Source organism: Notolepis coatsorum, assembly GCF_963971535.1.
Source record: "Notolepis coatsorum genome assembly, contig: SCAFFOLD_402, whole genome shotgun sequence".
Lineage (NCBI taxonomy): Eukaryota > Metazoa > Chordata > Actinopteri > Aulopiformes > Paralepididae > Notolepis > Notolepis coatsorum.
In genome coordinates, this window is record NW_028169057.1 from 109808 (window position 1) to 122546 (window position 12739).

At 42.3% G+C, this 12739-nt stretch overlaps 1 protein-coding gene across 1 annotated transcript in view; it reads left to right on the plus strand.

Moving 5' to 3' along the window:
• The window catches only part of LOC311248805 (protein kinase C-binding protein NELL2-like), a gene marked incomplete at both ends in the record, with an annotated part of 69951 nt that extends 57515 nt beyond the window's left edge, over positions 1-12436 (plus strand). Inside the window, 1 exon segment of the mRNA XM_084339633.1 lies at positions 12396-12436. Within this exon segment, the coding sequence (XP_084195759.1) occupies positions 12396-12436 (41 nt within the window).
• Between the last annotated feature and the right edge of the window lie 303 nt (positions 12437-12739).

The following is a 12739-nucleotide window of genomic DNA, read 5'->3' on the forward strand; positions in this document are numbered from 1 at the left end:
GGTTCAGTGTGCGTTCGGTACAACAGGAAAACAAATATGTATAATTATTATTATATATTTATTATAATTATTATTATTAAATATAATTATTTTCTATTAAAGGGGAACTATCTTATAAATGGCCTTTTTGAGTGTTTAGCATTGTTTCCTAGCTATGTGAACTTATATTAATATGATCTATGTCTCAAAATTCTCATATTGGCGCATTCTTCCAATTCTCCTCTCACAATATTCACCCTCACTGAACTGAGTCATTTGAAAATGTGCGCGATATGTGATGTCATAAAGACACCGCTGCATGTTAATGTTCAGGCGAAGACGACGCTGCGCAGTGGTTTAGGAGCCCAGGCTCAAAACAGCTCGAGATCCTGAGGTAGAAAAATGCTGTTTTTGAGGACTTGATTAGAAATACAAAACAATGAATAAAAAAAAATATATATTACAGAGGTGTTCCATAGACTCACAGGAATTGTGTAAAAGTGCCCAAATAGTGAAAGAAATAGTCAAATAGTTCCCCTTTAAGTTATACTTAGTTCCCCATAGGCTTGCTGTGGTAGTCAGTGATACCGGTGTCATTCTGTGTTCTGGCATCCACTGAGTAAATTAATTGCCAACCGCCCCCACCCCCACGGTGTATGCTTGTTAAGTTTCAGCTCCACTTCTAGAGTAGATTTAACTTCACGTGAAGCAGAGAAAGAAGACTGTAGAGAAGAGGTGACATGTTACACAACAATGGCAGAGGATTTATCAATATTTTGGATTTAAACACCACAGCAGGCAGCAGCTCAACTGTAGAGGAGCTCAGATGATCAGTCCGGAAATGTATGTAGTGCATCTTTTTTCTCTCGGATCAGCTGAGGGAAAGTGCGCAGGAGAAAGTTGCTGTGTGTGTGTGTGTGTCTTTCCATAATCCAACATTATTGGACAAAAAAGAAAACTGTAAATAAAATTGTAAAATTGTGGGGATTCGGCCGTCATCATGGAGTAGAGACATGTACCAAGACCGCTCTCAGACTTTTATAACAAACACCTTTATTACCCAACTAGTCTTTTATTTTATTAAAAATTTTATTAGGGAATTCGACAACTTAACAACTTTATCATGGAAATGGCGAGCAAACGGGCTGCTGGACGAGGCGGGGTGACGTCGGCAGTCGACAAAGCACAAATCCGTTCACCATGTGTGGACACAGGCACTACTGGTGCCGAGCTAAGTGAAGCTAGCCCATCAGCTATTAAACAGCTAATTGCAGAAATACTGGAAGAGCAGTTCAACAAATACTTTGAGTCGTACCGAGAAACGGTAACAGCTGAGATAGAGGCAGTTATTGGGCCAGTGAGGGAGAAAATGGAAATACTGGATCATCCAGCAATTCTAGAGAGATTGTCTTCCTCACGGAGGAAGCTAGCCGACAAAGCGACCGCTTTGGGTAATAATTTGTTTACTGAACCACCGGAATGTGACATGGCACATAGATCTAACGCAGCTAAGCCCGAGAAGGACAAGAAGCCAAGAGCCATCATTGCTAGGATCCACAGACTGCAAGTAAAGGAACAGATTTATCCTAGGCAACTTGATTTGATTTGTGTTATTATTCTAATTGTGACCTGTCCTGTCTAAATGTTTAAATGTTGAGCGATTTGCAGTGTCAAATTTCCCACGGGATAATAAAAGTATTTCTATTCTATTATATTCTATTCTATTATTCATGAAGCCCGGTCGCGAAGGGGGAATCTACTTTACAATTTTTTTTTAAAATAATATCGCCATATATGAGGACTACACGCCAGAGGTCTTAGCCCATAGAGGAGCCTAGCGCCCTTGATGCAATAGATATTGACCAAAAAATATAAAAAATAATTACACCATATTTACATCCCTCGAAAGGCCAGAGGCTGCTCCCTGTCCTGCAATGCAACTGTAATGGTACGTGCACGCACACACACACACACACACACACACACACACACACACACACACACACACACACACACACACACACACACACACACACACACACACACACACACACACACACACACACACACACACACACACACACACACACACACACACACACACACACACACACACACACACACACACACACACAAACACCAACTTTCTTCCGCGCTACTTTCCTGCTGATAAAAAAGAAGAAAAAAGAAAAACACAAACGTACTTTTGCTGATATGGACTGGTCCTTTGAGCTCCTCTCCAGTCAAGCTCTCCAGTCTAAACTACATTGTGTTTAAATCCAAAATATTGATTAATCCTCTGCCATTGTTGTGTAACGTGGCTTCTCTTCTCTAGAGTCGTCTTTCTCTGCTTCACGTGAAGTTAAATCTAGTCCAGAAGTGAAACGGAAAGCATACACCGGTGGGGGCAAGTCATTTACTCAAGTGGATTCCTGAACACAGAATGACACCGTTATCACTGACTGACTACCGCAGCAAGCCTAGTTGGAACTAAGTATGACTTAATACAAAATAGTTATATTAAATAATGATAATTATAATAAATATATAATCATCATAAATATTGTACCGAACCGTGAACCCAAAACCGAGGTACGTACCAAACCGTGGCTTCTGTGTACCGTTACACCCCTAAGCAGAGGTGATGCACCCCGTCTTGGGTACGAAAAACCTGTAACTGAAGTTATAATAGTGAGAAAGTGAGAAACAACAACAGCCTTGGTGAGTCATTCATTAGCGAGGATGCTACAATATATTGTATCTTCGTTTGGAAAATATTATTTTTGGAAAGTTGTGCTTCGATTTATCTTTGCTGCTCCCCTTACTGCTTATCTCTTACAGAATGACCTCCTAGACCCTAATCAGTCAGGCTTCAGGACTGGTCACTCCACAGAGACAGCCCTCATTGCGGTCACAGAGGCACTTCACTTAGCAAAAGCGAAAGGCCTCTCCTCTGTCCTGATTCTCCTAGATCTATCTGCAGCCTTCGACACAGTCAACCACCAGATCCTCCTTGCGGCCCTCGCAGGAATGGGAGTGGCTGGCTCTGCGCTGACATGGCTGTCATCATACCTCAATGACCGCTCCTACCAAGTGTCATGGAGAGGGACCCTGTCGGCCACCCGCCCCCTGCGGCCCCCTCGGCCTGTCTGTCCGACATCTCCGCCTGGATGACGACCAACCACCTCAAACTGAACCTAAGCAAAACAGAATTGCTCCACCTGCCGGCCAAATCCTCCCCCCTGACCGACCTTTCCATCACAGTCGAGAATGCAGCTGTGACCGCGTACCCGACCGCCAAGAACCTTGGTGTTGTCCTCGACGACCAGTTGAACTTCTCTGCTCACATCGCAGCGACAACCAGAACCTGCCGATTCCTCCTGAGCAACGTCAGAAGGATCCGCCCCTTCCTGACAAAAGAAGCCACTCAACTCCTCGTCCAATCAACAGTCATCTCCCGCCTCGACTACTGCAACACACTGCTCGCTGGCCTCCCGGCCACTGCCACTAAGCCTCTTCAACTCATTCAGAACGCAGCGGCCCGCCTGATCTCAAACCTACCGAAGTCGGCCCATGTCACCCCACTTCTTAGGGACCTGCACTGGCTCCCCATTGCTGCACGAATCCGCTTCAAGGCCCTCGACCTAGCATACCGTGCAGCAAAGGGAACCGCTCCCGCCTACCTCCGGTCAATGGTCTCTAACTACACACCCTCAAGACCCCTACGCTCTGCATCTTCTGGCCGCCTCAGACCTACTCCTATCCAAGCTCCGGGAGGGTCATCAAAGAGAAGTCGCCTATTCTCAGTCCTTGCCCCACAATGGTGGAATGAACTACCCACCCCAGTTAGGACAGCCGAAACACGTCCAATCTTTCGCCGTCGACTAAAGACGCACTTCTTCAACCATTATCTGAATAAAAAAAAAAGAAAAAAAAGAAAAAGGAATCTAACCCTAACTAACCGTACTGTCATGCACTTGTCCTAATAAACTAACCTACACTGTAGCACTCAACACTTTGATGAACATTGTTACTCAGCTGATAGAGTTGTACCCTTCCTGATGGCTTGTCGTACAGAACATGTAAGTCGCTTTGGATAGAAGCGTCACCTAAATGACTAAATGTAAATGTAAATGTAAAAGCCTAGAGAAAGGTTGTGAAGTTAAGTTATGAAGGTTATAAGTTATGAAGGTCAAATTTATATAAATATTCTTCATGTGTGCTATGGATTTCGAGATCTATTTCTGAAGCCTGCAGCTATCCATCAACGCTGCAAATCGGGATCAGTTATGTCAGGCTTTGTGCCTCCTGGTGGCATATAACAGAACAGCAATCAACCTCAAAATCAACCCCGTCAGCACAGCGGTTGAATGGTAGACGGTCCTAATGGCTGTAACTGTAGTTGAGGAAATAGTGCGTCCGAGCTCTCGAGACACAGAACATGTCGGTAGGTTTTATATCCCATTATCAAATGTCCTCCTCACAACAGAACGTTGGTAAATCGGCGAGGTGGCCCTCTAAGTCTCAAATAACGAGCTAATTTACAGTATATTAGCTCCAGTAATTCACCTCCTACCGAGCATCTCCGCTCACATTTTGGTATTGATGCCGATTTGGTCTGGAACATTGGGTAATCACACAATGACTCACATGTACGTTTTACACTAAATAATCTGTACGACTTGTCCTTTCAAATGACAGATGATTGGATATCATCATTTGCATAAGCCTTGGCGGTCTAGGCTGCTGCCACGCAAAACGCCGGAATCCCTTTGTTACAGTATCTCGTCGTCTCATTACCGACACATTCAAACGGATATTGGCATCTGCAAATCTCATTAGCTTGGAGACCCAGGACCACAGAACAACAGCAGGTGAATATCTCAACTTAATGTGATGGCAGAGAACATGGTTATAGACACTATCAATCAACTAGCCCTAGGTCTCTCTCTCTCTCTCTCTCTCTCTCTGATTCTCTTTCATTCTCTCTCCCTCTCTGGTTCTCTCTCTTACACTCTCTATTCCTTGTCTTCCTCTCTTTCTTTGATTATTTCTCTCCCTCTGTCTCTCTTTGATTCTCCCTCTCTATCCCTCTCTTTCTCTGATTCTCTCTGTCCCCCTCTCTTTCTCTGATTATTTCTATCCTTCTGTCTCTCTTTGATTCTCTCTCTCTCTCTCTCCCTCTCTTTCTCTGATTATCTCTGTCCCTCTCTTTCTCTGATTCTCTATATCCCTCTCTTTATCTGATGCTATCTGGCCCCTCTCTTTCTCTGATTCTCTCTGTCCCTCTCTTTCTCTGATTCTCTATATCCCTCTCTTTATCTGATGCTCTCTGTCCCCCTTTCTTTCTCTGATTCTCTATATCCCTCTCTTTATCTGATGCTATCTGGCCCCTCTCTTTCTCTGATTCTCTCTGTCCCTCTCTTTCTCTGATTCTCTATATCCCTCTCTTTATCTGATGCTCTCTGTCCCCCTTTCTTTCTCTGATTCTCTATATCCCTCTCTTTATCTGATGCTATCTGGCCCCTTTCTTTCTCTGATTCTCTCTGTCCCTCTCTTTCTCTGATTCTCTATATCCCTCTCTTTATCTGATGCTCTCTGTCCCCCTTTCTTTCTCTGATTCTCTCTGTCCCCTCTCTTTCTCTGATTCTATCTATCCCTCTCTTTCTCTGATTCTCTCTATCCCTCTCTTTCTCTGATTCTCTCTATCCCTCTCTTTCTCTGATTCTCTCTGTCCCCCCCTCTTTCTCTGATTCTCTCTGTCCCCCTCTCTTTCTCTGATTCTCTCTGGCCCCCTCTCTTTCTCTGATTATCTCTATCCCTCTCTTTCTCTGATTCTCTCTGTCCCCCTCTTTCTCTCTGATTCTCTCTGTCCCCCTCTTTCTCTCTGATTCTTTCTATCCCTCTTTATCTGATTCTCTCTGTCCCTCTCTTTATCTGATTATCTCTGTCCTCCTCTCTTTCTCTGATTCTCTCTGCCCTCCTCTCTTTATCTGATTCTCTTTGCCCCCCTCTCCTTCTCTGATTCTGCATTATTATTATTATTATTATTATTATAATTATTATTATTCTCTCTGTCCCCCTCTCTTTCTTTGATTCTATCTGTCCCCCTCTCTTTCTCTGATTCTCTCTGTCCCCCTCTCTTTCTCTGATTCTCTCTGTCCCCCTCTTTCTCTCTGTCCCCCTCTTTCTCTCTGATTCTCTCTCTTTCTCTGATTCTCTCTGTCATCCTCTCTTTCTCGGATTCTCTCTGTCCCCATCTCTTTCTTTGATTATCTCTCCCTCTCAGCAACACCAGGGTTACCTGGTGAAGGCATACATTTAGATTTGCTACCAGCTACCAGACTAAAGCTACCAGACTAAAGCTATGTGACTAAAGCTATGTGACTAAAGCTATGTGACTAAAGCTATGTGACTAAAGCTACCATACTAAAGCTACCAGACTAAAGCTACCAGACTAAAGCTACCAGACTAAAGCTACCAGACTAAAGCTATGTGACTAAAGCTACCAGACTAAAGCTACCAGACTAAAGCTACCAGACTAAAGTTATGTGACTAAAGCTATGTGACTAAAGCTACCAGACTAAAGTTATGTGACTAAAGCTATGTGACTAAAGCTATGTGACTAAAGCTACCAGACTAAAGCTATGTGACTAAAGCTACCAGACTAAAGCTACCAGACTAAAGTTATGTGACTAAAGCTATGTTACTAAAGCTATGTGACTAAAGCTACCAGACTAAAGCTACCAGACTAAAGTTATGTGACTAAAGCTATGTTACTAAAGCTATGTGCCTAAAGCTACCAGACTAAAGCTACCAGACTAAAGTTATGTGACTAACGCTATGTTACTAAAGCTATGTGACTAAAGCTACCAGACTAAAGCTACCAGACTAAAGCTATGTGACTAACGCTATGTGACTAAAGCTACCAGACTAAAGCTACCAGACTAAAGCTATCTGACTAAAGCTACATGACTAAATCTACCAGACTAAAGCTACCAGACTAAAGCTATGTGACTAACGCTATGTGACTAAAGCTACCAGACTAAAGTTACCAGATTAAAGCTACCAGACTAAAGCTATCTGACTAAAGCTACATGACAAAATCTACCAGACTAAAGCTATGTGGTGACTAAAGCTATTCAAGATTCAAGATTCAAGAGGTTTATTTGTCACATACATACCAGGGCATACAGTGAAATGCGGGTGGTCATTCCCACCGTCATCGATTGTGCAATAATACTAATAATAAAATAGACATAAGAAAAACAGGTAATAAGAAGACATAAGATGATAAAAATATACATGCTAAATTCCTGAGAAGGCACTGGGTCCTACACTACTAAACAATATACAATTTTAACTCCGTCATTATGCTATACTTACTATATCTAAACTATACTAGAACCACATCTGTTATTTCCTTAAAGTGATTTTTATATTCCTCATTCCTTTAAAGTGACTTTTTCATTTTGTTTAAAGTGACATTTTGTTTAAAGCAATTGTTTAAAGCGATTGCAGCATGTGTGTTGTGTGTGTGCTCATGTGTACTTGTGTGTGGAGAGTTCAGTATATGCCCTGTATGCCGTGACAAATAAAACTCTTGACTTGACAGTGTTCAGTGTTCTGATGGCCTGGGGGAAGAAGCTGAGCCGAAGTCTCTCTGTTCTCGTTGCGTGTGTGCGTAGGTGCTTGCCTGACCGCAGCAGCAACTATCTGACTAAAGCTATGTCACTGGAGCTGACCAACGCTACCAGACCAACGCTACCAGACCAACGCTACCAGACCAACGCTACCAGACCAACGCTACCAGACCAACGCTACCAGATCAACGCTACCAGACCAACGCTACCAGACCAACGCTACCAGACCAACGCTACCAGACCAACGCTACCAGACCAAAGCTACCAGACTAAAGCTACATGACTAAAGCTACCAGAATAAAGCTACCAGACTAAAGCTACCAGACCAAAGCTACCAGACCAAAGCTACCAGACTAAAGCTACCAGACCTAAGCTACCAGACTAAAGCTACATGACTAAAGCTACCAGACTAAAGCTACCAGACTAAAGCTACCAGACTAAAGCTACCAGACCAAAGCTACCAGACCAAAGCTACCAGACTAAAGCTACCAGACTAAAGCTACCAGACTAAAGCTACCAGACCAAAGCTACCAGACCAAAGCTACCAGACTAAAGCTACCAGACTAAAGCTACCAGACTAAAGCTACCAGACTAAAGCTACCAGACTAAAGTTATGTGACTAAAGCTATGTGACTAAAGCTACCAGACTAAAGTTATGTGACTAAAGCTATGTGACTAAAGCTATGTGACTAAAGCTACCAGACTAAAGCTATGTGACTAAAGCTACCAGACTAAAGCTACCAGACTAAAGTTATGTGACTAAAGCTATGTTACTAAAGCTATGTGACTAAAGCTACCAGACTAAAGCTACCAGACTAAAGTTATGTGACTAAAGCTATGTTACTAAAGCTATGTGCCTAAAGCTACCAGACTAAAGCTACCAGACTAAAGTTATGTGACTAACGCTATGTTACTAAAGCTATGTGACTAAAGCTACCAGACTAAAGCTACCAGACTAAAGCTATGTGACTAACGCTATGTGACTAAAGCTACCAGACTAAAGCTACCAGACTAAAGCTATCTGACTAAAACTACATGACTAAATCTACCAGACTAAAGCTACCAGACTAAAGCTATGTGACTAACGCTATGTGACTAAAGCTACCAGACTAAAGTTACCAGATTAAAGCTACCAGACTAAAGCTATCTGACTAAAGCTACATGACAAAATCTACCAGACTAAAGCTATGTGGTGACTAAAGCTATTCAAGATTCAAGATTCAAGAGGTTTATTTGTCACATACATACCAGGGCATACAGTGAAATGCGGGTGGTCATTCCCACCGTCATCGATTGTGCAATAATACTAATAATAAAATAGACATAAGAAAAACAGGTAATAAGAAGACATAAGATGATAAAAATAGACATGCTAAATTCCTGAGAAGGCACTGGGTCCTACACTACTAAACAATATACAATTTTAACTCCGTCATTATGCTATACTTACTATATCTAAACTATACTAGAACCACATCTGTTATTTCCTTAAAGTGATTTTTATATTCCTCATTCCTTTAAAGTGACTTTTTCATTTTGTTTAAAGTGACATTTTGTTTAAAGCAATTGTTTAAAGCGATTGCAGCATGTGTGTTGTGTGTGTGCTCATGTGTACTTGTGTGTGGAGAGTTCAGTATATGCCCTGTATGCCGTGACAAATAAAACTCTTGACTTGACAGTGTTCAGTGTTCTGATGGCCTGGGGGAAGAAGCTGAGCCGAAGTCTCTCTGTTCTCGTTGCGTGTGTGCGTAGGTGCTTGCCTGACCGCAGCAGCAACTATCTGACTAAAGCTATGTCACTGGAGCTGACCAACGCTACCAGACCAACGCTACCAGACCAACGCTACCAGACCAACGCTACCAGACCAACGCTACCAGACCAACACTACCAGATCAACGCTACCAGACCAACGCTACCAGACCAACGCTACCAGACCAACGCTACCAGACCAACGCTACCAGACCAACGCTACCAGACCAAAGCTACCAGACTAAAGCTACATGACTAAAGCTACCAGAATAAAGCTACCAGACTAAAGCTACCAGACCAAAGCTACCAGACCAAAGCTACCAGACTAAAGCTACCAGACCTAAGCTACCAGACTAAAGCTACCAGACTAAAGCTACATGACTAAAGCTACCAGACTAAAGCTACCAGACTAAAGCTACCAGACTAAAGCTACCAGACCAAAGCTACCAGACCAAAGCTACCAGACTAAAGCTACCAGACTAAAGCTACCAGACCAAAGCTACCAGACCAAAGCTACCAGACTAAAGCTACCAGACTAAAGCTACCAGACTAAAGCTATGTGACTAACGCTATGTGACTAAAGCTACCAGACTAAAGTTACCAGACTAAAGCTACCAGACTAAAGCTATCTGACTAAAGCTACATGACAAAATCTACCAGACTAAAGCTATGTGGTGACTAAAGCTATTCAAGATTCAAGATTCAAGAGGTTTATTTGTCACATACATACCAGGGCATACAGTGAAATGCGGGTGGTCATTCCCACCGTCATCGATTAACCCTTTCACTACAGAAGGTTAACCCTTTCACTACCACACTACAGAAGGTTAACTATTTCACTACCACACTACAGAAGGTTAGCCCTTTCACTACCACACTACAGAAGGTTATTGTTGAAATATATACAGAAGCTCTTCATGCCAGATTGAATAAAAGGCTTCATCAATAAAACAGGTGAACATCTTTGTAGATTTTAAATTGGTGTTTTGATAAAGAAGCAGAATAAATGTCGGACAGTCTGTGTTTTGGTAAAACGCCAATTTGAGATTTGTTTAGGGCATTGTGTTTGATAAGGAAGTTTGTGATTGTTTTATTAATAATGTTGCTAAATAGATTCCATAGGTTACTGCACATATGCCCCTATAATTATTGGAATCAAATGTGTCTCCCTTTTTATAGATGTGTCTCCCTTTTTATAGATGGACCTCTCTCTCTCTCTCTCTCTCTCCCTCTCTCTCTCTCCTCTCTCTCTCCTCTCGTCTCTCTCTCTCTCTCTCTCTCTCTCTCTCTCCTCTCTCTCTCTCTCTCTCTCTCTCTCTCTCTCTCTCTCTCTCTCTTCTCTCTCTCTCTCTCTCTCTCTCTCTCTCTCTCTCTCTCTCTCTCCTCTCTCTCTCTCTCTCTATTTCAGAGAAACTCCTTCAGCTGGAATCCCTGAAGCCATGATCCTATAGACACATCATCAATGATACCGCAAGAAGAGCATGTGCAGTACTTGGTAACAGCAGTGTATTGGCGTGCACAACAAATGCATGTGTGTTCGTGTAAGTGTGTGCGTGTGCGTGTGCGCGCGCGCGCGCGTGTGTGTGTGTGTGTGCGTGTGCGCGTGCAAGTGTTTCTTTGGAGGTCTCTGAGCATTTAATATTCTGGTCTTCTGAGGAAGATATTAAAATGGGATCATAAAGGTCATTAGTAATCTCTATCATCCGCATTTCCATCTCATTACTATCAAACGGCTTCATTATGATTGAGCCTCGCGGCTCGCCGTAGACACACAAAATGGCTGCCCATTTATTTCCCCAGCCAATAGCAATTACCTGGCCCTGACGAGGTTCGTAATTAACTTTCTGAAAGACAAATTATAACAATAACGGGGCGTATGTATCGTTTTATCAGATGAATTTGTTTGACAATCAGGAATAACGACTAGAGGTCAGAGAGGACAACTTCGAACCCCCAGACGGGTGATGCTCACGAGAGACGCTATATACTACCTCTTTATGCTACATCATTATTGGTAAGCTAGCTCCTTATACTACATCATTATTGGTAAGCTACCTCCTTATACAGTACTACATCATTATTGGTAAGCTACCTCCTTATACTACATAATTATTGGAATGGAATTTTGGAACCTATGGAAGCCGTTCTAATGACTGGCTGGTCCTTAAGGTCCCTGAGTTTGCTCTGAACAGGGTAAATCTGCATTTTGCTATGATGCCCCTCTAGCTCATGAAATTAACTCCAACAGTCCTTAAAGCTCGAGATTCTCCCCTCTGCTGCAGTTTAAAACCTTGATCTCTGAATAAAGTTGTACGTGTTTTAATAAATTTGTTATCCTTACTTTTTGCCTCGTCTTGTTGTCTTATTGTTGTGATTTTATATGCTGTGTGATTCTATATGCTTTTCCCCCCTGCTTATTTCTGTATGTACTGTACACTAAGGCTGTCCCCGAAGCCTGTTTTTTGGATTGGAACTTTGTCAGGGTTTTTCGAACGGACGTTCGAACCTTAGTTTTTACAAAAAAATAAATAAAAAAAGTTTAATTAAATTTTAAAATTTGAATAAAGTGATTAATCTGATTAAATTAGTTTTTTTTTTTTATTAAATCAACTTTCTTTAATGAATATAACTCATCAGTTTATTTTAATACTATAATATTAGTGTAGCCTAATCGTTATCTGCAACTGTGAAGAAAAACCCCATTGGTTTAAACAATGAAAAAAAGAAAAGAAAAAATAAAATGTATTAAAAATAAAAAATTCTAATGTTGATTTAGAATTAGAATGCCAACGTAACGCACGAAGGTTCGAACGTTGGAACGTTTGGGCTCAGCCCTACTGTACACTCGACGAGACTGTAAATGAGGAAAACCTCAGTTGCCTTTCGAGTTTAAATAAAGGTTTGAGATGAAATATCCTCCCTCACTCGACCGCTACCGCCTTGCGCAAGGCACCTAACCTCCTAGCTTCTCAGCCACCACACCGCTCTGGTGTACCCATGTGTAACCGTGTGAGCGTGAAACAGGGTGTTGTACAGCGCTGGTGTACACGTGTGTAACCGTGTGAGCGTGAAACAGGGTGTTGTACTCTGAGAAAGAGCAGAGCCCAGTCAGCCTCCCACTGGGTAAAGAACGGATGCAAATACAAGTCATTTATCCACAAACTCAACAAACCAGACAAGCACTTCATTCGCTGGTGCCTACAGCCCCCCTGTGTTTCACTCCAAATTAATATTGTACCGAAGCCCTGCCTGGGGGTACCCTATTAATCATCATTCAGCGTGAGAGATAAGACAAATAAATAATTTGAATGCTAATGTTTTGTCTTGGGGTTTTTGGACGATGTAATCTGTGGCCCTCCGCCGTCGCC